Source organism: Catharus ustulatus, chromosome 10 (genome assembly GCF_009819885.2).
Source record: "Catharus ustulatus isolate bCatUst1 chromosome 10, bCatUst1.pri.v2, whole genome shotgun sequence".
Lineage (NCBI taxonomy): Eukaryota > Metazoa > Chordata > Aves > Passeriformes > Turdidae > Catharus > Catharus ustulatus.
Window position 1 is genome coordinate 17,593,348 of NC_046230.1, and position 27,652 is coordinate 17,620,999.

General features: G+C 41.8%; 2 protein-coding genes across 3 annotated transcripts; one reads left to right on the forward strand and one right to left on the reverse strand.

Annotated features, from left to right (window-relative positions):
- On the forward strand, positions 1–8,391 carry LOC117000834 (cytochrome P450 2J2-like). The gene is made up of 9 exons (XM_033068882.1): positions 1–197; positions 1,188–1,350; positions 1,858–2,007; positions 3,387–3,547; positions 4,404–4,577; positions 4,790–4,931; positions 5,550–5,737; positions 5,848–5,989; positions 7,714–8,391. The coding sequence occupies exons 1-9, from the start codon at positions 27–29 to the stop codon at positions 7,890–7,892; spliced, it is 1,470 nt and encodes a 489-aa protein (XP_032924773.1). The 5' UTR covers positions 1–26; the 3' UTR covers positions 7,893–8,391.
- Positions 8,392–9,205: 814 nt separating this feature from the next.
- Positions 9,206–22,502, reverse strand: CAPN10 (calpain 10). Of its 2 annotated transcripts, none has more exons than XM_033068881.2 (13): positions 21,632–22,502; positions 20,793–21,000; positions 19,378–19,509; positions 18,970–19,166; positions 17,536–17,753; positions 16,896–17,037; positions 15,235–15,401; positions 14,415–14,698; positions 13,744–13,946; positions 13,157–13,412; positions 11,947–12,146; positions 11,318–11,363; positions 9,206–9,995 (listed from the first exon to the last, which is right to left on the reverse strand). In XM_033068881.2, the coding sequence occupies exons 2-13, from the start codon at positions 20,934–20,936 to the stop codon at positions 9,966–9,968; spliced, it is 2,019 nt and encodes a 672-aa protein (XP_032924772.1). In that variant the 5' UTR covers positions 20,937–21,000; positions 21,632–22,502; the 3' UTR covers positions 9,206–9,965. The 2 variants fall into 2 exon arrangements, with proteins under 2 accessions (XP_032924772.1, XP_032924771.1); XM_033068880.2 differs by lacking the exon at positions 21,632–22,502 and adding an exon at positions 21,350–21,419.
- Between the last annotated feature and the right edge of the window lie 5,150 nt (positions 22,503–27,652).

A 27,652-nucleotide genomic window follows, 5' to 3' on the forward strand; every position in this document is an offset into this window, starting at 1 on the left:
CAGTGAGAATTTAAAATTTTGATAAAATGTTGGAGATTAGTGAGATTTTTATTGCTCTAGTAGTGTGTCTACTGATTTTGCAGTTCCTCAAGCTGCAGTGGATGCGAACCCAGCTTCCTCCAGGACCAGTTCCCCTCCCCATCATCGGGAATTTGTGGCTGCTGGACTTCAAACTCCGCCGAGAAACGCTCAGTAAGGTATTTATTTATCTCTGTGCTTGAAAATCAGTCTATTTTAACTTAAATTACATGGCATAGGAACAGCCTAAAATGCTATTTTATTAAACCTCAAGCATGATTATCAGCTAGTTTCAAAGCCTCTGAGGACCCTGCACTATTAAAAATATTTCTGAGTAATAAACACTACCATTGCTTTAGTCTTTGCTATTTTTTCTCTCTTTTGGTTACATTCTCACAAGCACTGTCATAGAATGGTATTTCATTGGCAGTTTGATTCTGTTTCTGTGTTGATATCCAGCCCTGTCAGGCACCTCTAGCAGAGCTCTCCTTTCCTGGCACCAATGCCACTGGAACATCTCCATTAGAAGACCAAACCTGTACCCTAAACAGACATTTTTTCCTTGTTTTTACAGCACAAAGATTTCTTGTCTGCTGTAAACAGGTTACTACTAAAGCAAAGCAGGAAAATCTGATTGCTGTTATGTTTACAACACAACCAATCAAACCAATCAAAACTATTTTTAAAAAGTAAGGAATTTGCTTCCTGCTATTATAAGGGAAAATATAAGTATGATATAGGAAAATAAGAAAAATCCAGTAGAAGGTATAGAAAATAAAGCAAGAACATTTCTTTGCTTTCTTTGTAGGTTAGATACAAGAAGATACCATAATTTTTGTTCCTTAATAAAATAAAGAGAAAAATTCTGGGATTTGCCTGTAATAATTTGTTCTTTGATTCAGAGCTGACAAAATAACTTGCTAGTTTTATTTCTGTGAAATTTTCAGAGGTGTTCTTCTGAGAGATGTCCTTAGCATCTATTCCATAAAGAACAATTATCTTCTCTTCCCAAAGCACATTAATAACAGAAAGCTATTTTTTTTCTGAAACCTGCAATTCCATTTGATGCCAACAAAAGGGTTTAGTTATAACTACAGAAAACTCTAACATAGATTGATATTTGAGTGCACTGATTTATAGTTATAAATGTTCTGTTATCAACTCTTCAGTTAACCAACATCTATGGAAACATCTATACACTGTGGATGGGACAGACACCCCTGGTTGTGCTGAATGGATACAGAGCAGTAAAAGATGCCATCATCACCCACTCAGAAGAAGTTTCTGGAAGACCTCTCACCCCTTTCTACAGGGATATGATGGGCGAGAAAGGTACAAGGTGTTACACAAGATTGAGCTGAACAAGGTGTAAAGGAAGATGTTTTCCTGTGCACACACATCACCTACTGCTATATCAGGCCATAATTGGGCTTCCATTACAAAAATCTTTCAAGCAGAGCTAAGCATGTCAAGGAAAAACCAAAAATTTCTTGTTTTATAAAGCACATCACTCAGGCTTTTTCCTACACAACAGATCCAAAAGAATACTTACCTGGAGAAGATTCCTTCCAGTTGGATCATTTCTAAACCAGGAGACTGCTCATGTAGAAGATATCTATAGACAAAGCTGTTTGGTCCTCACCAAAACCCACTCAGTTTCCAAGGACACATTTGTGAGCAGCTGAGGTCATAAAATCCTCAGAGACCAAAACTCAGTTTCTGACATCTAAAATCAGTGCATCTTGTTCGTGAAATACAACCTCATCTAAATCAAAATTTGCCTCTTGCAGTAAAGGATTTCCCTTCCCAGCAATGAATTAAATGTTTCTGTGTTTTCAGGTATTTTCCTGACAAATGGCCACACCTGGAAGCAGCAGAGACGCTTTGGCATGACAGTTATAAGAAGTCTGGCTCTTGGTAAGAACAATTTGGAGCATCAAATTCAAACAGAGGCCTGTCACCTTGTGGATATCTTTGCAAATACAAAAGGTAAATTCACTAGAAAAACAATACTTAGAGCTTTTCCTGAAATATTAGGGCTGGTAGAAGTTTCACAGTACGTTTTTACAATATAGATATTGTCGATGTTAGGTAGAACTTTCACTGGTTCTTAAATGCATTCTTTGCAAAAAAAAATGTTTTGTCTGCACAGTGGGCAATATAAAATTGTGGGGTTTTTTTAAATATGGAGAGTTTTAAACATTTTTATTATCAACCCAGCTGGTAATGATTCTTACATTCAAGTATAGAAAAACCTTCCTTAAAATACACACTATGTGACCTGCTGGAAGTCATTCTAGGACAGCAGGCTTTTAGGATTTGGCAGAGAAAGAATCCCAACACAAGGAATGTATCATTCAGTTATCCAAAAGAACTTCTTCTCAAGGTTTGGATTAAATAGAAACCAATAGAATTTTAGTAAGCTGCCAAAATAAAGCAATTAAATATAAATATTCTGGGCAGCCAAATCCCTCACCCACATCGTGTTCCATGTGAAAACACAGAGAGGTTGCCTGAGGTCTCTCTCCAGCTATCCTTGGACCAGGCCCATCTCTTTCCTGAGTGCAAGATTCACACATCTTTAAAATGTAGGAGATAAAAAAATCATCTACCTCGAGTCCCTGTACAGCCCAAAGCTTTACCTACCATGCAATCCCTTTTCAATTTTAGACTCAATACATTTATTTACACTTTCCAAGAACAACCAAGAGTGTTGGACCGAAGTCAGGGATGCATTTTCTACAGGAGTATACTTCAAAAGTAGTCCTTGCCATTGAAATGTGTACTTAATTTATTTTTTTCTGGATTTAATCCTTTTCCATGGGAGATGTATTCCACTCTATTAAATGAGCTTTGCCTTTTTGGTCTATGGAAAAAAAATACATCTATGGTTGGATTGTTAAGATGATACTTGAAAATCAAAAAGAGGTAAATCATTTCAACAGACCTAAGAAATGAAAACTCTGAATTTTTTTTATGGTTTGTTTTTACTTCTGGATTTTTTTCCTTTCAGGGAGAAGCAGGTTGAGGATAGTTTGTTTTGGTTTTTTAATTGTGAAACTTAAATATCTACCTCCATATTTGAAGGCATATGTTCTAATTAATTGCTTGAACCCAGACCACAAGTCAAAGCAGGGAAAAGACTGTCTTCTCAAAACTGATAATCACTGCATTTCACAAGGGTAAAGAGCAGATTGAAAATTAAGATTTCATACAGTTGATGTATTAAACCAGGCTTCACTTCCGTGAATTTTTTTCTAAAAGTAGCCTGATCCTTTGTTGTTTTTACCATTTAAATAAAAAAGTCTTCCTCACTTTTCTTGCTGTAGTCTAATCAGAAGTTCTCACAGCATCTCCCATATTCACAGGCAAACCTTTTGACCCCCACACTCCCATGGTCCGTGCAATTGCAAATATCATTTGTGCTGTTGTTTTTGGTCATTGCTTCTCCACTGAGGATGAATCTTTCAGCAAACTCATCAAAGCTATTTATTTCGTGGTCTACTTTCAAGGTACTATCTGGGGCAGGGTAAGAACCTAATTTTCTTGTTCTTGTTCCTTAAGGTACATTTGTACTTGACAAGTCAAAAGAAATTAAAAGTCAACTATTCACAAGCATTTCCATTTCTAAACATACTGTTGTTCTACAAGCCACAGTGAAGCAATAAATCAATACATATCTTGTATATGTAATTACTGGCTTCTAACCCTTCTTTGTGTCTGTAAATCACATCCTCAAATTAAAATTCTAGATCATCACTGCTTTTCACAGATTTCCAATGAGCAATCATTTGCAGAACACTGTGTATTTAAGACTCTTAGTTCTTAAAATGAAAGCAACTTCTAAAATGTAATTTTCATTTAGTCTTGCAAATCCAGAAATGCAGTTAAAAATAACTAAGTCTTCAAACTGATGCTCTTTTGAAAAGATCTTGCTTCAATTCATAATTCATATTACCATCAAGATCTGAGTTATTCTGAGCTTCCTGTAAGATACAAGTTACAACTTCATCACACCAAGAATATTTTTTAAGTTCTTGAAACCCTAGCTATTGCTTAACTGGTGCATATTTTGGTACTCTGGCATTCTTAAAGACTATCAGGTTCCTCATAAAGGGATGCCTAAAAAAAATTACAGTAAAAAATTCAAGGTTGAGAAAATCTGTCAGTCAGATTCAGCACTCAATTACTCACCCATTTTCAGAACCCGTTACATTATTAGGTATTGATCCAAAAAGCAAAATATAATCATGTTCCCAGTATTCAATCTCTCTTACTTGTGTCTATTGCCTCTCATCCCAATTTGGTTGCCCACAAGTTGCAGTGACTTCACAATTCTCAGGAAATCAGAACTGACATTCTTTGCTTTCTGTTTAACACCACAGCTCTACGATGCTTTCCCCTGGCTCATGCACCGCCTGCCAGGGCCTCATCAGGAGGTGTTTGCACACAGTGACTTCATGCACACATTAGTCATGAAAGAGGTGCAGGCTCATGAGAGACACAGCTCAGGTGATCCACAGGATCTCATTGACTTCTACTTGGCTCAAATAACAAAAGTAAGTTTCTGTTTATCACACTCTCTCCCTTCCTTGGCTTCAATGCCTACTACAAACATTTGCTATTCCAACAACTGCCAAAGGATTTTTACATGCACACTGTATTTGTGTAGCACTGTAGGTGTTATCATCAAACAATGACAGTTTCTGTGTGACTGGTGAAATATTTGAAATTATTTACTTCATAGTCCTCTTGTGAATGTATCCCACAGACTAAGGACGACCCTACTTCTACATTCAATAAAGAAAATATGGTTCAGACTGTGGTTGATCTTTTGCTGGGAGGGACAGAAACAACAAGCACCACCCTTCTCTGGGCACTGCTCTACATGGTACAATACCCAGAAGTACAAGGTGAGCAAATCCACTGTCAGAGAGAACTGCATTCAACATCACCACGAACACCATTAGTATAAGTGCTCAATCGATTGCAAGATGTCATCAGCAGTTGAAATCCAGAAAATGGAAGGTCAATAAATGAAGCAAACAGGTGCTTTCCCATCTGGTTCACCAGCAACGGTAGCAAAAATTCGTAGTAAGCCACAGTTTTACTTCATTAGAAGTAAAAACAGAGTAACAAATTAAAGACCTTTCATATGCAACCTCGTCTCCTCCTAACCTCTGAAGTAGAAAAGTTTTAAAAAAAAGATACCCAATCTGACACATATTTATAAAAGATGGAAATTATACCTGCCATTTCAAATTTTAATCTGTTTTTTGAAACACAGAATTGTACTATCCTCATCACCAAGTAGAATATGTCTTAAATAAGACATCATCCTGTGCTTTAGGGAGATGAAGTTCCTTGATCAACTGAAACACACACAGCAGTCAAACCACACGCCAGTGCATTTCATAGAGACATCCTTTCTTTTATATCCCTCGTACAGGACATTCTCATACCAAAATCTGCTAGGTAAAAAGGGGGGAAAGAGGGTAGTGGGGAATTAAAGTAGTTTCATTTGTCTGCAGAAAAAGTTCAAAGAGAGATAGAGGCTGTTCTGGACCCCTCCCATGTGATCAGCTATGAAGACCGTAAGAAGCTGCCCTACACGAACGCTGTGATTCACGAGGCTTTGCGCTACAGCAACGTCACCTCTGTCGGGGTCCCTCGACAGTGCCTGAGGAGCACAACTCTGCTGGGTTTCCACATTAAAAAGGTACAGAGGACACCCCCATTTCTCACATCTTTGAGCTGTTAATATTTAGTATTTGTGTGACAGAGAGAAGGAAAACCTATGGAAAATAAGATCTCTGCTGCTCCTTGCAGGGCACACTTGTGTTGCCAAATCTGCACTCTGTGGTGTATGACACTGAGCACTGGGCAACCCCTTGGAAGTTCAACCCAGATCATTTCCTAGATTTGGATGGCAACTTTGTGAACAAAGAGGCATTCTTACCTTTCTCAGCAGGTAACACCCTGACCTTGAATATTTCTGTTTTGCAGCAAGGTTAAAAATATTATTTCTAAGTTATAAAATTTTAAAAATGTACATTTATAGAAATGTATTTGACACAAAGATTTAAAAGTCAGGTTTTCTGCTGTAAGAGCCACAAATATTGTTGTGGATTTTGTATTTTTCATATATTCAAACAGAAGATAACTATGGCTGGGAGAGACACAATGCTCTTTGCTTGACATAAGAAGATTTCCTACCATAAGGATACCTGAGCTTCTTATCTCCTAATGTGTTAAATCAGGATAATTCCCTGTTAAATCAAGGTGATTCCCCTACATCAGGAAATTGATTTATTTTCACCTTACAAGCAGGAATGTGATTTTTCAAAATATACAGAAAAAAATCTGTGAAGAAGTAGGAAACCAAACCTCAGTCTCCCAAATCCTACATTAATAGTCCAGCACCAGGTTTTCTTGTATCTGTAGGAAACTAGCAAAATCCAGTAGATTTTGTAAATTTTCAGCAGAATATTATTAAGCAACCAAAAAAAAAATCATAACTTTTCAAAAGCATATTACAATGTACAACTTAACTAACTTACAGTGTAAAATGCAGGGATTCAAAGATATGGAGGAGGAAAAAAGGGGGAAAAACCAGTGAAAAGCAGTATCAAACAAGTCTAGCGAGTTTCTCTAGTCTACTAGTTTCTCCAATAAACTGATCATGGAAAAAAAGCAGCACAAAAGAGGAAAGTGGTATAATTACTAGAAAATTCATAATAAAACCACTGGGAAACTGCTGAGGTTTTTTTGGTGGTTTTTGGTGTGACATATTACTACACACTTCTTGTAGAGAAAAAGCAAAGAGCATACTCATACTAACACACGGTCAGATTAAATGTAGTAAATCCGGATTTTTAAAAAAATTGCCTAAGTTGTCTGCAAATCCTAAAATCATCTTTGCAAAACAGGTATTTATCATCTTACCTCCTTCACTTACCAAATGGCCATGAATCAAGACAATTAACTGGGGCTCCCACTTCAGCAGTGGCATAGGACTATTGCTTTAACTCACTCTGGTAGTTTCCTGTTTATGGAATCTGAGTATTTGTATATTCTGAATATTGATCTTTTGGTTTTGTTTTTTTAGTCTGGAATATATAGATATCCTGAAATATCCTGTGTAAGCAATATACCAAAACGAGTCACTAAGTCTTTATATCACTGCACATTTCACTCCCTTAGCTCACACACCTGTTCCTGACACAAGGATCCAATAGACCCTTCTAAATTTCTGTTAAAGAAATCCTAATTGTATCCTTCTCCTTGGCTTCAGAACTGCATCCCACATGGCTCCAACCCTCCCTTCTCAACAACCAAAATAAGAACATAAAGTATATTAATCTTTCTTAAATCTAGTTTAGCTAAGAAGCAATTCATGGCTCTCACAGAGCAAGAATCAACAATGGGAAATGAGAATCACATACATGCTCCAGGGGTGAAAAAAACCTAAACAAACCCAACCAAAACACCAAATCAAACACCTGACAGAGGTGCACAGTTTCTCAGTTAAATGTTTCCCCTCCCTCCTCCTAAAGCATTTTCTGTCCTGACAGAAGGAAATAGGAAAAAATGATCTTACATTAACAGAATTTATGGAACTCAGTAGAATTCTGTGCCAAATTCCTTTACAGAATTTAACTTTACTCAACCAACTGTTTTGGTTTTCTTCTGCAGGGCACCGTGTATGTTTGGGGGAACAGATGGCACGAGTTGAACTGTTCATCTTCTTTACCAACCTCCTTAGGGCATTTACATTCCAGCTCCCTGAGGGAGTGAAGGAAATCAATCTGGAGTACATCTTGGGTGCAATACTGCAGCCACATCCATACAAACTCTGTGCTATTCCACGCTAGTCTGCAATACACCACAATGCTTAGAGACTTCAACCTGTTAGTAACTGCAGATCCTGTAAAAACATGTTTCACTATCTCAGTTCTATTCAGGTGGAGGTAACTCAACACAGCAAATTAACAGTGGTTTTATTTAGAAGGTCTGACCTCATGTACTGAACTTTCTGAAATGAAAATAAGTCTATCTGCAAAACTCACATAATTGAGTCACAAATACACAATATCTCCAAAAAAAAGTCTTTTCACACTTACAGTAGCAGTGAATTAGCTGTAGGATGTTAGAGGAGTAGCCTGTATCAAGTAGTTTCCTGCATATGTGCTCTGTCAGGTATCATCTCTTAAAAAGGGACAGCTGTTCAGTAAGGATGCTTGAATAAAATTTTCTTCAGTAAGCTGTTACTTTTCTGAGTTCACAGGTCTTTTCTTAGATGATCTTGCAGGAGGTAACAAAGCATACACACACTTAGTGTTGATGCCTTTGCCTTTCACTCTCCCACAAAGCATTATATAGAGCAGCACAAACTTCATACACACAAAAATTATTGTAGTATGAGTCCTATCATAACCCTGGCCCATTTAGGAATCCTTATATCTCTTTTCACTTCCTCAGTATCAAATTTTTATTTCATCATAACTTGGGTCCATGCACTTTTACAAACCTTTCCTTCTGTTTAGAAACATTATTGCATGATTCAATAACTTCCTATTTGAAGAGAAAGAAATTAAGAAAATAAATGAAGATGTCAGCAGTTGTTTTAGTAGGTACAGTAGAGATTTATTACTCACGGTGATTTCTTCTCCTCTTTTTCCACATCAAGAGATGTAGAAGGTTTCAACCAATTCAAATTCAGCTGAAAGCATCCTGAATCCTTCCAATTTTCAAAGTTCAACAGGAGCTAGCAGAAATGATGGCAGGATGTATTTAAAAGCAAAAGCAGAACACTGCATATTTCTGGGACATAAAACTAATGGAAGATTGGATTCTCCTTGCAAATATTTCCAATTATTCCCTTCCACTAAGTCAAAACACCAGGGTTGTAACACATGGTAATGTTTGCTACCACAGAATAAATGCATACATCACTTGTTATCATTGACATTTTTCACCTTTTTAATAAAAGCCATTTAAAAATTTTCAATGTTACTTTATTTTTATTGAGGAAAATATAACACTTTAAAAATCCTGCTTGAATAAGAAATGGTTTCAAACATAAATTAAGAAAACTCTAAAACTTTACATTTCTTGCAGTGAGGGCAGCTCTTCCATAAAACACATTCTTACAGATTTACAAAAGCAGTCTGACAAGATAGTTCAATAGTTTTCAAGTCTTGTCCTTTTTATTTCTGGCATTCATGAAAGAAAAACTCACCAAAAGAATCTTTCCTTTGAACCCACCATCTGCTTAGTTCCAGAGAGGGCTCAAGGTAAAGTGCTCAGCAGCAGGACTGGCAGTGTCAGATACAAATCTGGACTTTTTCTACTCCAGTGTATTGTGATGGTTCTTGAGGTATATCCTACCAGAAAAAAAGACTACAGTTTTTCCTCTGTGTTCACCATGTAACTTGGTCACATGAAGTTATTCTGGCAGGTTGAATTCTTTTCCCAATAAAATATTATTACACAATCATAGAATGGTTCTAGTTGGAAGGGACCTTAGAGATCATCTTGTTCCAATCCTCCTGCCATGGGCAGGGACACATTCCCCAAGAGCAGGGTGATCAGGGCTCCATCCAGCTTGCCCTTACATGTAAGTTTTCTGGTTTTCTTCCAAAACTGTAGCTTGGGTTAAAACATGCACATATTCTTCACCTGTGTTTTTGAAGAACCGAGGTACATGATAGTTTGCTGTACAATGCTCCTTCTAAAAATGTAGGAAGACCAAATATTGAGTGTTCATGATTAAAAGAGGTATTTTTTCACAAAGAAGCCATCACAGGCCTGACAGTTGGTACCAGTTAAAAACAGCTGGGCTAAGAGCATTATCTTGTTATTCCATTTAAAACCAAGAAGAGCAAGAGATGAGGCATTCCTCAGCTTCCTGATGGTTCTTGAAAGGACAGTGCAAGAATTCCACATTACCTTTTCATCACAGTTGTAAAGGAAACCTACAAGAAAATGTGCAATACAGAGGAAAAAAGCTATTTCATCAGGGTTTTTTTTGTCAAGAAGAATTGAAGTGAATCAGAGAAAAGAAACATTTAGAAACTAAGGCCAAAACGCAAGCTTTTCATCTGAAACATCCTTTAAAAAAACCCTAAAAACTTTAAACTCATAAATCCCATCACTTCAGTAACTAGAGAACACAGTCAAACTTTTAGAAAAATACACTGACATCCAGCTCTGCTGTTGTTATGCATCTTTTAGAAATCACCAGCCCAAAGGGAGGCAGACTGCCTGGAACCCTCAGGAGCTAAACTCCTGAAAGTTTAAAGTCCAGTTTTTAGAAAAGAACAAACTGTTGAAGATTAGATTCAGGCATTAATTTCTCCCACTGCTAGAAAAATGTAACTGCAGTTTCCAGATTCTTGAAGCTGTCCCAAAGAATCTAAATTATTTGTTTCTTTGATTCTGTTTCCATAAAATAACGAAGAAATATAAGTTTTAATAGATTGCTTTTGATAGAATGGCCTTGCAACATTGTGTTCCCAAAACAATGGTAACAAAGGACCTTCACTCCACAGTTCAGCTCCTAAATATTAAAGTAACAGGAACCACATGGGAGCACACACAGGTCTGTGCCCACTTTGTGAAGCACACAAAATCCATACTGATTGTGTGGTTTTCAGAAAAAAATGTAATCACTGGTCAGCACGACCCAGATTCAGAAAATGAGTAAGCTAATTCTAAATTTGGGTAAAGAGTTTTTCCTACCATTTTTTTTTTTTGTTCATACCCCAAAGGGAAAGACCCAAGAATCTAGATGCTCTTGTTCTACATGATAAGCAGAGTGTTATCAAGGACATGTTTTGATCCACCAACCAAAACACATCTCCAAACCACTGTTAAAATAATACTTTATTTCTTAGTGAAACAAATTTTAACCAAAGCTCTCCTCTGTTACTCTATTCACATCCAACCCTTTTATATTACATGTCTATCTAATCAAGCAAAATAAAACCAAAATCTGAAATAGCTGTCATTAACTTGATCAAAACAACTTGCACTCCAGGAGGGATTATAATGGTGGGATGCTGCATGGGCTGGCTGTAGGGAAACAAATAAAAACTTAATCTCATTATGCTGTGCTTACTAAAGCCTTTACAACACTATAACATCATTAGCATTTTAAAATCGCAATGCAGAGGATATTCAAATATCAAAACCAATCAGAGGGAGGAAGGAAACAACATACAGTTAAAACAAGCAGATCTGTGGTGACACCAAGAATGAATCCATCCAGATATATCCATTAAAACACATCACTTACCTCTTGTAACACTTGTCCAAGTGTCTCCTGGCTGTGAATGCGCTTCCTGTTGAAAACCCAAACCGCACTTTTATTTCTGCACAAAGCACTGGGAATCTTGCAAATATCAAGTATTTATCCCACTTCAAAAACAGAAGTTATATCAAGCTTTGTTACACATCCTTTCCCTTAGCAAATCTTTCTGCAACTCTGTTGAGTCTCACTGCAGTCTTATGGAATTTATAATTCTGATTCAGAGGTTTTGTTCACATCACAGTTAGGAATTACCTGGAATAAGGCTGGCTACTCATTGCATTTTCCCAAAAACAACCTGAATTTTAAAAAGCACTATTAACTTTCAATATAAATCCTAACATTGGTGATACAGCTGGTATTTAATTACTTTAGTGTCATCTCCACCAGCAATAAACATCTGATATTCAGAAACTGATGCAAGAAGATTTAACAAATGCTACCTTTTTTAGTCATTCTTCCAACATGATCAAAGTGTTAAGCAGTGCATGCAAACACAACAGAAATACAAAGACTTGACATAAAGTTTCCATCAAGAGAACACATTACTGCAGTCATTTCCATGCATCCTGTAACATATGCATTAAAATTACTGGAAATGCAAATAATCATTTTACCTGTCTATTTTGGTTGCTATGACCACTGTAAAATTTCCTTCTGTATTGGGCAGGTAAGTAGAAGGGATAATGACATAACTTCCTGCAGGGAGCCTGCAAAGTCGGCTGACTTCCTGGGAATAGCAGTGAGGAACACAGCTCACCAGCGGCTCCAAGTGGACAAAAGAAGCAGTTTGTGGTTTCCAGCTGCTGTTAGGCACCTGCAAAAAAGAATGCAAACACATCTACCTTTTCATCTGTTTCAGGCCTCACAGTATTTCATTCCTAAGACACCATAGTGTGATACTGTCCATCTCTATTCCAAATACCCATTCTGCTGTACAGAGCTAGAGAGAAGAGGAAAACCCAGATGGCAGTACTAAAAACAGATGAATCATTCCTAGCCTGTTTGCAGACAATGCATAGAACCCACTACTCACATAACTCTAGTGCTTTCTCTGTTGTCTAACCTCACTCCTCCCTGCTGCAGCCTAAAGCGCTTGTTTTCCACCTCAGGGATCTGCTGAACAGATTGTTTCCTTCCTGTATCTAGCAGTCTTTCCTGTACTAAAAAGTCATATTAGACTTCATCTCAGTCTCCTATAGCCATAAAAATGCAAATCTTTCTTCACATACTGTACACTTGAAGTTTTATTATTACTTCTGGCACCCAACTCCACACTTTTCACTCAAGTCACATCTTTTTTGAGGCAGGTTTTCTGAAAGTAAAGCTACCTTTCTCTGCTAAATAGTTACTTAAGCAGCAGCTTCTCAGGTTACATTTATGCAGTTGAACACTGGCACACACATGCAGAATCTGTATCCATCCACAGCAAATCAAATCTTGCTTTGTTTCTGATCACCTGCTCAGGATATCACAGTCCTTTTGATCCAGTATCATTTGCATATGGACATTTAATTATTAGACACAAAGAAAGTAACCTTTCATGATGAATTACTAAAAGGTCTGCTCCTCAATTACTAGGGCACTGAGAATTCTTTGCAAATCCTCAAAAGGGTTCATTATTGCTAAAACTAATTTAGAGCCTTGTAAGAATTAAGTGGAACCAATTACCTGGGTACTATGCTATGCAACTAACTACCTAATTCCAGAGTGAGCCTGTGCTTCCCCCAGAAGCAGCAAGTCCCTTGCAAACTGCAAGGAGCCCTGTGCTGACAGGTTAACCTTCACCCTTGGCAAATGAGCAATCAAACTGACCAGAAGCCTTACCTGGAAAATGTGGAACCCTATTGGACAACACTTGCTATCCAGGCAGTGCTGCCGGAGGGTGACTTTCACGCTGCTTTTCCCCGGCCCGGCAGGAATGGAGAGGGGAAAGCAGGGATTGGTATGGAAGGAAGGGAAGTTCCTGCTACCTCCAGCATTTAGCCCATTCTTCCAGCATCCATGCAGCTGCACTGTCTCCCATTCACCAGCTGGGAGTTCTTCACAGAGGGCAGCATCTGAGGGTGGTGGCTTTAGTTCACTGTCAAACATAAGAGAGAAAATAAACTAAAATGTATAAAACATGTACTACTAGAACACAAATCTGACCAGCTTTTAAACAGCTGCCAACATTACATTTTGCCTCTGCACATAGCACTAAGCTGCAGTTCAGAATCAGGAGCAACATCATGACAAAAACATGATGTTTTTGTCATGGGAGCTGGGAAACTTGCATGAATTCAAAGACAATACAATCCCGTTACACAGCACTCCGCACAACTCTTCAAAATATTTTGAACATTCACACTTAGTGCTACACCTGTATTTATGGCAACAGCTTTAGGAAACAGTCTGTTTTGTTTTAAACCTACCTGAGAGAGATCCTTCCTGTTGAAAATACACGAAGCAAGAAATTCCCTACTGCATCTTTCAGAAAAGTGCTGGGAACAACAAGATAAAAGCCAGGTGAAAGGTCACAGCACACATGGACTTCTCTATCGTAGGAATGGCAGATGGTACCTACAACTGGAGGAGCAGAGAGGGTCTTTGGAAGGTTAAATCGTTTCTTCTCCACCTAGAATAGATGCATAATGATGTGTGGTGGTTTAGGAAAAATGAGTAGCTTTTTAATAAAACTAAAAATTAGCAAATATTGTTTATAACATTTTTAAGCATGCATACATTTAAAAATGAAACAAAGAAAAGAGTATCAGCAGATAACCTGAACATCAAAGAGAAGTAGGAAGAGCTAATATTCAGGAGGAGTAAATTTAGGAATGGCTTCAAGTAATCAGCCTGAAATTGTACTAGTTTGGAACAATCCTGAGTGCTCAGTGATAAGAAGAAAGTACTGGGTGAGTAATGGTTTGTACAGACAGTAACTGTGAGATAAACAGAACCACTCCAGCATAAAACAGAGACAGAAAATTTGTGACCAGTTGAATCATATCAGTGGCATAGGAAATGAATGATTTTACTCCAGTGTTTCAGTAATGCATTTAAACTTCTATTTGCAAAGAGAAAAATGTCACTTTTGTATTACCTTCCAGACATGCAATCCCACAGCCTGGTAATTCTTTCCCTGTACGCCTTTGGTCAAAGATGGATATTCCTCTGCTAAGCCAGTTGGATTTTGGATCCTTCCAGCCCAGTCAGTGCTGTATTTCCTGTGTTTCTGCAGCAGAGCAATGCACACCTCGCTCGATTCCCAGACCCTCAGCCAGAACTTGGGGTTGGTAGGGAAGCTGCTGTTGTTGCGGCAGCCGCCTGCAGACTGGCCTCTCACCCAGGATCCACAGAGATTCTGTGAGTGGTACAGCACTTTCTCTAACAAAATAAGAAAATCATGGTGTGGATTTCAGACATGAGAAGCTGGTTAATTTTACACAACAGGTATATGGCAGAGATTCCCCAGCCCAAGAAAACATGTTTCTGCCAAAGCAGAAATTCACGACCAAGATTTTAAGAGGCATGAGAATTAATGCCACAGCTGGTAATAAAGACTGATGACATGATTTTTACAAGAAACTGTTACTAGAAATCTCAAGTGTATCCAACCATTAAAAACAAAACATCACAGGCTGTCCAGAATAACAGCCTTCTATAGAGAGGACACAAATCTCTCAACCAACTAGCAAGTAACTAGATTTCATAGAAATATCAACAGTTTCTCTAAAGATCTTTAATTTCTCTTGTTTCAGTTCTGTCTGTGTTTCAGTAGAGACAGAAAAGGCCTATGGATCTAAAAGAGATGGGAAAACTGAGAAAGAAATCATGGTCTAGATGCACCCATTTGCAATTCAGATAAATTCTTCCCCTTGACATAATGTTATTTGCATGAGAAAGATGTCTTCTCATCACACCTGTATAGAGGCTCTGAAGCTGCCCTTCATCATTGACTGGAAAGCCCACGGTAATCTCATCAAATTCCCTGAAAAATTCCTCTTCATCAACCCAGAATTCTCCCTCTTGGATCTGTGAGAGAAGTTCTGAAGCAACTACTGGATCTATCTGGTTCCAACCTTGACCACTGCACATAAGAGAAAAGACAACATTCAGCTCTTTGCTCAGCAGAGTTGCAGAACATTGTTCTACCAGATATCTTATGGAGCAGGACAGCAAGAAGGGATTTCTTCATTTTACTGCAAAATTACTGCATTGAAAATTTCTCTGCACATTGCTGATCAGTGAGAGAGATCATAGGAAACACAAGTCATAACTTATCAAAGAAAACTTAGAAACAGCCTAATACCAGACTGGATCAGAACCGACTTCTGGGTGAAATGGGTGCTTTGTTTACAACAGTCACTACAGTGAAGTCTGAGAGCAAAATACTGATTTTTAACTGCTGTTAAAAACGAGGTAAAAAAGTAAAACAAGCTGCACTGTGATTGTTCTGAAAGAATTTTAATGCTTTACATCAAAACTTGTCATTCATATTAAGCAACTGGCTACCCTCATGAATCTGCTTGCCAAGTTTTGATAAACCAAGAACTTAAATGCCTCATTATTTAGGGTTCATTAAAACCTAGCATATTCAACATATTCCATTGTCTTACTAGCAAAGAAGAACAGTTCTGCACCTGAATAAGACAGAGCTCTAAGGTCACCCAATGAAACCCTACCCTCTTGAAACTACATGGCAAGTTACTCCTTGACAAAGAAACTACAAGAGACCAAGTGTGTAACCAAAACACTGTCCAAAGAAAAGAACATCAGTTGAAGTCTCAATAAATGCAATTAAATTATCTTTCTAACTCAGGGAAGAAAAACATTTCTACAAAAATATTCATTAACATCACCATATTGTTAACATATTTTAATATTGAATGCTTGTTGCTTTGGTCAAGAATTGCATGTTCTTTTGTACAGTCAAAACATGCTGGCTTTTTCCAAAACAAGCAAGCAGGGTCTGCCCTTTCATTCTTGTTACTTTGCTATTTGAGCTGCTACACATATTTCTGCAAGTCCTTTAAAACAGCTCTCTTCTTTATTTCTACTTTATATGGACTCAGTTACAGCTTCTCCTACTTATATCAATCTACAGAAATGAGAGCACACAAGCAACAAGTACAAGCATCCTTCCTTCTGCTGCAGTTTTGTAATTACTCCTTCGCTTGTTTCCTGCAGCTGAGCCAGGATCTAATGAGAGTCAAGTAAAGCTGAGTGACTGCAAGAAACAAACAAGATCAAAGATACTTAGATCAATGGCAGAACAACAAAGAAGCAAAAAAATCAAACAGAAAAATAGCCAACGCCTTAAGTTCATGTATATAAAAAATACGATGATTTGATAAACAAAAAAGTTATTTCAAAAATTTAGATTTAGAGAACTAGAAGATCAAATTTACTAGCCTTAGAAGCAACAAGCTCTCAGAACCAGCTCTCTAAAGGACTGCACACACACTGAAGCCTCTCTCCCCTGCTACAAATTATTAGCAGTGTCTGCCTATGCAATCCATAATAAGCTTTGTGCTTCAGAACTTACATAAATGTTCTTCCAAATGAATATAAAACTGCTCACCCCTCACACCAAGGCCCTTTCCAGCACCGTCTCCCCCAAGGATTTCTTATTCGTAGCAGGAAAATTTCCTTGCCTGACACTTCAGAGAGATTCAATGTGTCTATCACAATAAAGGCATGAAATTCTCCTAGCTCACTTGCACCTGAATAGAAAAAAAAAAATGAAAATAAACCAAAGAATCTGTTCCACATTTTACAATAACATTAGTGAAAGATGGCAACTTTGCAACAAAATTAAATTGGTTTTAAATCTGTACCAGAAAAGCACAAAGAAAACCCAAACAGTTCATTTTAGTGACTACAGAGAAATAAAGTAACATTGCAAAGTGTATTAACTCACTCCTTGAGCTCAAATCCCTACAAATTCACTGTGCTGAAATTCATTGATGTTTTCAAGGTTGTTTTTGAAGTGCTTTTTCAAGGAAGTACATTTACTTTGGAGAACTGACCATATCAGCTTCTCATATAAAAAGCACTCCTCAAAATCAGCCTTCATCCTGAACTCAGTAACATCCTTAAATCTTCATTTATCCACACATTTCAAATCATACCATGAAACTGGTAAGGTGTTAGAATCAGCACTTTGTATTTGCTAGCTGCCCTGTGCTTTGAAGCCTGTTAATAGAGACATTTACTATCACCTTGTCTGGAGTTGAGGACTGAACAGCTTATTACACACTGCTCCTTCAGATTCATTAATCTTCTGAACACTGCTTTCTCCAAAACCACACCAGTCTTCTCTTTCTCCACATTTTTTCCAGGGTCTTTCAGGGTCCATCTTTCAGCAATTCCTCCAGTCAGATCAACCAGAGCATCTGCCACCTGTCCTGCCCACAACTGCTCATAGGATCCATGCACTCTAAAAAAATTAAATAAAAAATTTAAAAAAAAACCAAAGAAAAAGTTTGTACACACAGAACAAAAGAAACACAGTTCCTACACACTCACAACCACACTCCATTTCACAGTCATGACTGTGCCCCAGTCCATAACCCAAAATAGGCAAGAGAAAGCACATACTAGCTTATTTATACAGAACACAACATCTAAAGATTATGTGAGCCATTGGATATTGCACTGCTTGATGGGAAGTTTCTTACATTCTTCTATTTTAAAACTGCTGTGGTCTAGTACTACTCATTTGTACCTTATTATCCATGCACTACATTATCTTTTGTGATACACAAAAGATTACATTCTATATAAATAAAAATATTTCTTCCTCTTTAATTATTTTTATTTACTCTGCACAAATAACCAGAGCAGCACTTCCCTCAACAACTTAAGCAAACCAAGAGACTGACCCACCTGATGTAGCACAGGCAAAATATAGCAAAGTAAGTCAAGACCAAAATGGACTTATAAGATTGAACAATGAGATCTCTGCAGAAAACAAGTATTATATTTCAAACCAACAGAGAAGCTTTAATATGACATTGGTGCTTCACAGCTTCTGCAGCTGAGTAAGTTACTTCAGTTATGAAGTCTGGCTCTGCCCTCTGCTGGCAACCACAAAAATCGCCTGCTCAGACTCTGGGACATTAGCTATCTATTTTACCAGCGCATTCTGCCTCTAAATTGCTTTGTTGATGTGCCATAAACCATCAAACAGCTGCATTTTTTTCCTAAAACTGTAAACTAACAAATTATATTAAAAAAGCAGTGAAACTCACACAACCAGAGCCTCAACTAGCACACACTTACACAATGTTGTTGCTTTCCATGAAAATATCTTCATGCTTTCTGCTTTTCATTGAGCTCTCATCTTCCTTTAACAAGTTAGATAACTAATGGACAGAGACTCAACAAACATCACTTGAATCCTGACAATTCATTGCAGCTTACTTTCCACCAGAATTACCTCCCTAAGACTAATCTTATTTCATATGCAACTGGAAGCACACCCTACAGACCTACAGTTTAAAGAGCAACGTCTCCACAAGCCAGGATGGGACCACCAGCAGCCGCAACACTCAGATCTCAAAGCATAAATAAGGTAAAATAAATAAGGTAGAACAAGCAAGCAGAAGAAATACACAAGTATTGTAGTTCTATTGCCAGCAGTGTTCACATACTTTGCATAAGCTTTTTCCAGCAGTGGAAGCCAAAACAAATCCTCTGTCTGACACTGGGAAAAGCAGAGTTTGCCCCCAAGGCAAGGCAGGCGATCATCAATGGTCACTTCCACCCAGTGGCCAAACTGCCAGACCCGGCAGGTGAAGCAGCCTTGGTAGGACTCATCTGTCCAGCTGGGCTGACCTGGAGGGATCACCTGGAAGGCAAACAATCATTAAATATCTTTCTTTTTTTGCAAACAAAACTGAATACCAACATTTGTAACAAACACAGAAAAAATATGATAACAAAACCAGTGAAACTGAGCATAATGAAGGCAATGCTCACAGAGTATCTTGGGACTCCAGAACAATACACAAACATCAATTAGGTGAAGAAAACTTCTCCAATATGAAACTTCTCCATACCTTATTCAGTAAATACTTGCTCTTCTGCAAAGCTACACAGGCACACAGGAACCAACAGTCTCCCAAAATTCCTTGTTTTACTTGCACATCCTGCAGATTGTTGGAAAATAACCGAGGAGAGGAACAAATGTCCTAAAATTAAAGAAGAGGAGTTAAAGCCAAATCCTGCATGATATTCTAAGAAAGTCTGTGTTTTAGAGATCTCTCATAAAATAAGGGAATTTTTACTTCTAGAAAGTTTCCTTTTCATCCACAGCCTAAGTAAGAAGCAACAAATGGCCTGTGAGGGTATTTTGCAGGTACTTCAGGAATGTAAAACCAGTTCCCACACGAATTTTAGTACACAACTGTCACCATCAGGTGCAACCTTAGCAAAAGCAGTAATAAATCAAAGACAACATAATTCATCAACTCCTTGCTAGACTTATGATCAACTGTGACAGGGTTGATGCCATCCACATTAAACTGCACATCCCAAGTTAGAAAAATCACAAAATTAGAACAAGGGAAAAACCTTCCCTAGGGCACAGAAAAATAGACTAGCTGGTAGCACAAGAGGGAATTTCTGAACATTTAATCAGATCTGGAAGTGAGTTGGTGAAATGGTTCTCCTTATATAAAAACACTGCAAGAGATGGAAATTAACTCATACAAGAGCAGGAAGCTGCACACTGGACTCCATGAAATAATTTGTTTGCCAATTACACCTGATAACCAACAGCTCTGTCACTGTTCTACAGACAGCCCCAGACACAGGGGAAAAAATACAACTCAAGACAACATGCTTCTTTCCTCCATTACATTTTTATAGCCTTTTTTTTCCTGCTACACAAAGGCAGTATCATAAATACTTCACTTTAAATGGCTGTACTGCAGAAATGCATTCTAAAGCTTTTACCTCTAACACAGCTTGCTCTGCAATCTAACTATAAGTTTAAAAGCAATATGTCATATGACAAGTTATAATCTTTAAAAGTTTGCTTTCTAGTTATCAAAGAAATCAACCACAAAAAAAAGCAATAGTCTCCTGAAAATTTCTGAAATCCAATTACTTATTTTGAAGACAGTTATGCAATATACCAAAAAATTTGGGAATGACATAATGCTGCATTCTAACTTGGTACGCATATAATTTGTGTAATGAAGCATATTTATAATAAAATATCTGAATTTCTACTACCACCATGAAATTTAAAAGCTGTACAAGAGGATTTAAATCAAACCTACAAACAAGCACCTAGACTTAAAACTGTAACTCATGCATTGTTAACACTAACATATAGTGGTTTTACCACTTCCGTATTTCTAAAAAAAAAAACAAACACCACCCAGAAGCAGCCATTCAATGCTAACTTGCATTTACTAGCTAAAAGCTCAGCTCTGCTAAAATCAGCCTTTTATACCTTAAAACTCACCTTAGGTCTCAACCAAGATATCTCGCCTCTGAACTGGGCAAGCGGGGTACAATAATCAAAAAAAATTGAGGTATCGCTGGCCGGAAATGTGGGGTCTGTGTAAAGGTCTCTTGCCACCATTAACTGCTTTTTCTCCCCCAGCATTTTCAACACAGTCCTAAGCAGCTTTGCCGGCTATTCCTACGGCTTTATATTGCCAGGCACCAACCTGCAACAAAAGCAAGGAATTGTAACAGGGGAAACAAACAGGCATCGCGGATTTATTTATAGGGATGCACAGCTTCTCACTCTAACACAGAGCACCCGGAACCACCACATCCTTCAGCACCAGCTGCCACCCTACAGCGCTCGGGTGCAAGAGGAGGCCTCTGAGGAGACCTACACCCACTCAGGTCCCTTCGCCCCGCTATGCGCACACCCAAAGCTCCCTCCCCACACCCTTCTCCTCACACGCAGCCCGAACAAGGCCTTTCCGCACACGCCTCCTCCTGCCCACCAGCCCCTCGTCCCCACAGGAGGTGCCGGCCTGGCCGTCCCCGCTCCCGTTCCCCCCTCACCGCGGGGCGGCCCCGCCGCCATTGCCCGGGGCGGCCGTTACCCGGCAACGCCGGCACGCGCAGCCCCGCCCAGCCCGCGCATGACGGACGGGCCCGCCGACCAATCAGCGAGCGCGACGTAACCGCGCACCACGCGTTGGCTCCGCCCCTCCCCTGGCTGAGGGGAGCGGGGGCGGGCCCGGGATCGGGAGAAATGGGAACTGCCCGGTGGGGCACGGGCCGGGCTCGCCTCAGGTACGGGCTCGCCTGAGGTTACGGGCTCACCTGAGGTTACGGGCTCACCTCAGGTACGGGCTCCCACGCCCCGAGGAAAACGACACCAAAGTGTTTTCATGAAGACTGTGACAGAGAAACCCAGAGAAACTGCTGTCCTTCATTAAATGCTTTCCTGACATAACAGCAAAGATCACATTTTTGGATAGTTTATCGCCGTATAGTCGTACACGGGCTGAATCATGAAAGCAGACATGTTAATTCCCATATTCTGATAGTTACCACTGACCTGTGGTAGAAGTAGAAAAAGTGCCCTAAATGTAGTGCCTAGCTCAGGAAAAAAGAACAGAAATGCAGAAATAAGGGACCTCCTTCAGAACAGCAAGGTTCTGGGTTTCAGGACACACTGAAGGAAGATGTCTTTTTCATGTTTGGGCCTTTCACAGCAGTGTTTCTCCAGGAGCTCAGGTTAATAAAGAAGCTGCTGGGCCACTGTGGAAGGATGAGGTGTTTACCAAAAAATCTGGTTTTCACACTTGCCTGTGATGATGTTTTTAAGTCTAAGGTCACCAGGTCCTTGGATAGAGACGTCACCGGAATGAGAGATCCACAGAAAACATGGGCCCAACTGGTTGTATCAGACGTGAATGCAGAAATTCTCCTCTCGAGCCGACCTCAGCAGATGGAAATGCTGTCAGGTAACTGCAGCCGCTGTCCATCCCCTGACGTTTGGAAACAGGGTCTCTGCCCCTTGGGCACACCCATTTTACAGACACAAGGCTTCTCCCCTGCATACTGCAAATTTAATCAACAAACAAGGCTTTTCACATCGGAGTTTTGACTCTTTCAGGAGCAGAGGAAACATTGCTGGCAGTAAGAATAACCCTCTTGTCCAGGGCTCACGCGAGGAGCTGCAGCTGCGCGGCTGCGAGTGAGCGACACAGGAGAGCTCTGTTGGGGGAGAGAAAGGGAAAAAAGGTCTCTGTGTCAGGAACAGTGAGGCTCTGATCTGTGTGGTTTCACCCCTGCATTCTTTAGGAAACAGTGATCACACAATTGCATAAATTCCATTAGAGGACCGATTCTAGAAAGCAGGATAAATGTTGAGCTCTAACTGTAAATATAGGAGGTCCAGCCTGCAACATTTAATTAGTTAAATACCTAACTATTTATTTATGAAGGTATTAGAAGAAGGAAACATATAGATATTGTCTTGATTTCTCAGATACCTTTCCCTGCCCCTTTGCAAGGTTGGAAAGGGGCAAATTAATCAGTATGCAATTGATGATGTTTTTCTGTTAACCCGAAACGCTTTGGAATGAAAGCACCAGAGAACTTTCCCTGTTGCCTCTTGCCAATCCTACTGGATTAAACTGTTCCTGAAGACAAAACACAGGTCTGTTTAGACAGAATGTCTTGAAGATAATATCTTAAGACAAAATAATACTTGCCTTGTTGTCAACCTGTTTCTCAATCCGCTTTAACATGGGTGCTTCATTTCTCCTTGCTAAGGAGAAAAGACTGAGAGGGGTTGAGTCCCGTTGCTCTAGAAATTTAAAAGGGATTTGCATCCAGCTAAATTTGTGTCCAGCTCATTTTCATGTGAATAAAGATGAACCTTTCGAATATTTTCATGGTTGGTTGCCAGTTCTGGGGTTTCATCAATCCCATCTTTGCTTTTGTCTCCAACTCCCAGTAGTTCAAGGACGTGGAGAGGAGTAAAAGTAATTGAGCAGCAGCGGCTGGGCCCAATGTGTGTTTGTTTCTGCAAGTTCTGACACACAGAAGCTGTTCACAAGGGAGCTCTTCCAATCCATAAAGCGGTTGCTAGGGACCGTCGTCAAGCGCGGAAGTGTCGTAAAAGTGTCGCAAAACGGTTGCTAGGGAGCGTCGTCAAGCGCGGAAGTGTCGTAAAACGGTTGCTAGGGACGGTCGTCAAGCGCGGAAGTGTCGTAAAACGGTTGCTAGGGAGCGTCGTCAAGCGCGGAAGTGTCGTAAACCGGTTGCTATGGACCGTCGTCAAGCGCGGAAGTGTCGTAAAACGGTTGCTAGGGAGCGTCGTCAAGCGCGGAAGTGTCGTAAAAGTGTCGTAAACCGGTTACTAGGGACCGTCGTCAAACGCGGAAGTGTCGTAAAAGTGTCGTAAAACGGTTGCTAGGGACCGTCGTCAAGCGCGGAAGTGTCGTAAAACGGTTGCTAGGGAGCGTCGTCAAGCGCGGAAGTGTCGTAAAAGTGTCGTAAAACGGTTGCTAGGGAGCGTCGTCAAGCGCGGAAGTGTCGTAAAACGGTTGCTAGGGACGGTCGTCAAGCGCGGAAGTGTCGTAAAACGGTTGCTAGGGAGCGTCGTCAAGCGCGGAAGTGTCGTAAAAGTGTCGTAAAACGGTTGCTAGGGACCGTCGTCAAGCGCGGAAGTGTCGTAAAACGGTTGCTAGGGACCGTCGTCAAGCGCGGAAGTGTCGTAAAACGGTTGCTATGGACCGTCGTCAAGCGCGGAAGTGTCGTAAAGCGGTTGCTAGGGACCGTCGTCAAGCGCGGAAGTGTCGTAAAACGGTTGCTAGGGAGCGTCGTCAAGCGCGGAAGTGTCGTAAAAGTGTCGTAAAACGGTTGCTAGGGAGCGTCGTCAAGCGCGGAAGTGTCGTAAAAGTGTCGTAAAACGGTTGCTAGGGACCGTCGTCAAACGCGGAAGTGTCGTAAAAGTGTCGTAAAACGGTTGCTAGGGAGCGTCGTCAAGCGCGGAAGTGTCGTAAAACGGTTGCTAGGGACCGTCGTCAAGCGCGGAAGTGTCGTAAAACGGTTGCTAGGGACCGTCGTCAAGCGCGGAAGTGTCGTAAAACGGTTGCTAGGGAGCGTCGTCAAGCGCGGAAGTGTCGTAAAGCGGTTGCTAGGGACGGTCGTCAAGCGCGGAAGTGTCGTAAAACGGTTGCTAGGGAGCGTCGTCAAGCGCGGAAGTGTCGTAAAAGTGTCGTAAAACGGTTGCTAGGGAGCGTCGTCAAGCGCGGAAGTGTCGTAAAACGGTTGCTAGGGAGCGTCGTCAAGCGCGGAAGTGTCGTAAAACGGTTGCTAGGGACCGTCGTCAAGCGCGGAAGTGTCGTAAAACGGTTGCTAGGGACCGTCGTCAAGCGCGGAAGTGTCGTAAAACGGTTGCTAGGGAGCGTCGTCAAGCGCGGAAGTGTCGTAAAAGTGTCGTAAAAACGGTTGCTAGGGAGCGTCGTCAAGCGCGGAAGTGTCGTAAAACGGTTGCTAGGGACGGTCGTCAAGCGCGGAAGTGTCGTAAAACGGTTGCTAGGGACCGTCGTCAAACGCGGAAGTGTCGTAAAAGTGTCGTAAAACGGTTGCTAGGGAGCGTCGTCAAGCGCGGAAGTGTCGTAAAACGGTTGCTAGGGAGCGTCGTCAAGCGCGGAAGTGTCGTAAAAGTGTCGTAAACCGGTTGCTAGGGAGCGTCGTCAAGCGCGGAAGTGTCGTAAAAGTGTCGTAAAACGGTTGCTAGGGACCGTCGTCAAACGCGGAAGTGTCGTAAAACGGTTGCTAGGGAGCGTCGTCAAGCGCGGAAGTGTCGTAAAAGTGTCGTAAAACGGTTGCTAGGGACGGTCGTCAAGCGCGGAAGTGTCGTAAAGCGGTTGCTAGGGACCGTCGTCAAGCGCGGAAGTGTCGTAAAACGGTTGCTAGGGAGCGTCGTCAAGCGCGGAAGTGTCGTAAAAGTGTCGTAAAACGGTTGCTAGGGAGCGTCGTCAAGCGCGGAAGTGTCGTAAAACGGTTGCTAGGGACCGTCGTCAAGCGCGGAAGTGTCGTAAAACGGTTGCTAGGGACCGTCGTCAAGCGCGGAAGTGTCGTAAAACGGTTGCTAGGGAGCGTCGTCAAGCGCGGAAGTGTCGTAAAAGTGTCGTAAAACGGTTGCTAGGGACGGTCGTCAAGCACGGAAGTGTCGTAAAACGGTTGCTAGGGAGCGTCGTCAAGCGCGGAAGTGTCGTAAACCGGTTGCTATGGACCGTCGTCAAGCGCGGAAGTGTCGTAAAACGGTTGCTAGGGAGCGTCGTCAAGCGCGGAAGTGTCGTAAAGCGGTTGCTAGGGACCGTCGTCAAGCGCGGAAGTGTCGTAAAACGGTTGCTAGGGACCGTCGTCAAGCGCGGAAGTGTCGTAAAACGGTTGCTAGGGAGCGTCGTCAAGCGCGGAAGTGTCGTAAACCGGTTGCTATGGACCGTCGTCAAGCGCGGAAGTGTCGTAAAACGGTTGCTAGGGAGCGTCGTCAAGCGCGGAAGTGTCGTAAAACGGTTGCTAGGGAGCGTCGTCAAGCGCGGAAGTGTCGTAAAAGTGTCGTAAAACGGTTGCTAGGGACCGTCGTCAAACGCGGAAGTGTCGTAAAAGTGTCGTAAAACGGTTGCTAGGGAGCGTCGTCAAGCGCGGAAGTGTCGTAAAACGGTTGCTAGGGAGCGTCGTCAAGCGCGGAAGTGTCGTAAACCGGTTGCTATGGACCGTCGTCAAGCGCGGAAGTGTCGTAAAACGGTTGCTAGGGAGCGTCGTCAAGCGCGGAAGTGTCGTAAAAGTGTCGTAAAACGGTTGCTAGGGAGCGTCGTCAAGCGCGGAAGTGTCGTAAAACGGTTGCTAGGGACGGTCGTCAAGCGCGGAAGTGTCGTAAAACGGTTGCTAGGGACCGTCGTCAAACGCGGAAGTGTCGTAAAAGTGTCGTAAAACGGTTGCTAGGGAGCGTCGTCAAGCGCGGAAGTGTCGTAAAACGGTTGCTAGGGAGCGTCGTCAAGCGCGGAAGTGTCGTAAAACGGTTGCTAGGGACGGTCGTCAAGCGCGGAAGTGTCGTAAAACGGTTGCTAGGGACGGTCGTCAAGCGCGGAAGTGTCGTAAAACGGTTGCTAGGGAGCGTCGTCAAGCGCGGAAGTGTCGTAAAACGGTTGCTAGGGAGCGTCGTCAAGCGCGGAAGTGTCGTAAAACGGTTGCTAGGGACCGTCGTCAAGCGCGGAAGTGTCGTAAAAGTGTCGTAAAACGGTTGCTAGGGAGCGTCGTCAAGCGCGGAAGTGTCGTAAAACGGTTGCTAGGGACGGTCGTCAAGCGCGGAAGTGTCGTAAAACGGTTGCTAGGGAGCGTCGTCAAGCGCGGAAGTGTCGTAAAACGGTTGCTAGGGAGCGTCGTCAAGCGCGGAAGTGTCGTAAAAGTGTCGTAAACCGGTTGCTAGGGACCGTCGTCAAGCGCGGAAGTGTCGTAAAAGTGTCGTAAAACGGTTACTAGGGACCGTCGTCAAGCGCGGAAGTGTCGTAAAGCGGTTGCTAGGGACCGTCGTCAAGCGCGGAAGTGTCGTAAAACGGTTGCTAGGGACCGTCGTCAAGCGCGGAAGTGTCGTAAAGCGGTTGCTAGGGAGCGTCGTCAAGCGCGGAAGTGTCGTAAAACGGTTGCTAGGGACCGTCGTCAAGCGCGGAAGTGTCGTAAAACGGTTGCTATGGACCGTCGTCAAGCGCGGAAGTGTCGTAAAACGGTTGCTAGGGAGCGTCGTCAAGCGCGGAAGTGTCGTAAAAGTGTCGTAAACCGGTTGCTAGGGACCGTCGTCAAACGCGGAAGTGTCGTAAAAGTGTCGTAAAACGGTTGCTATGGACCGTCGTCAAGCGCGGAAGTGTCGTAAAGCGGCTGCTAGGGACCGTCGTCAAGCGCGGAAGTGTCGTAAAACGGTTGCTAGGGAGCGTCGTCAAGCGCGGAAGTGTCGTAAAACGGTTGCTAGGCACCGTCGTCAAGCGCGGAAGTGTCGTAAAGCGGTTGCTAGGGACCGACGTCACGCGCGGAAGTGTCGTAAAACGGTTGCTAGGGCCGGGGCCGGGTGTCCCCGCTCGGAGCTGTCCCGCAGTGGCAGTGGGGCACGCAGCCCGCCAGCAGCCGCGGCGGCGGTGACGGGAGGGGTCGGGAGGAGTCCCCCGCCTGTGCCCCGGGCTGCGCTGCCTGAAGGGGGGAGCTGCCCCGCCTTCCCCACCCCTCGCTGCCTGCACAGGGCCCGGCCGCAGCCGCCGCACAGCAGAGTAACCGATGTGTAACGATCGCGCAAAGCCGGGTTTTACTGGCAGGTCGCTCCACTCGGAACCTCGGTTTTCACTTCCG

Bases quoted from the DNA above. Each gene is read 5' to 3' on its own strand.
- LOC117000834 (XM_033068882.1), top strand. From the start codon at position 27: ATGTTGGAGATTAGTGAGATTTTTATTGCTCTAGTAGTGTGTCTACTG. The intron at 198-1,187 runs GTATTTATTTAT...TCAACTCTTCAG, and splicing joins GCCGAGAAACGCTCAGTAAG to TTAACCAACATCTATGGAAA. The intron at 5,990-7,713 runs GTAACACCCTGA...TTTCTTCTGCAG, and splicing joins ATTCTTACCTTTCTCAGCAG to GGCACCGTGTATGTTTGGGG.
- CAPN10 (XM_033068881.2), bottom strand. From the start codon at position 20,936: ATGCTGGGGGAGAAAAAGCAGTTAATGGTGGCAAGAGACCTTTACACA. The intron at 19,167-19,377 runs GTATGGAGAAGT...TTTGCCTTCCAG, and splicing joins GCAAGTATTTACTGAATAAG to GTGATCCCTCCAGGTCAGCC. The intron at 17,754-18,969 runs GTATGTGAACAC...TAATTTTTTTAG, and splicing joins CTGGAAAAAGCTTATGCAAA to AGTGCATGGATCCTATGAGC.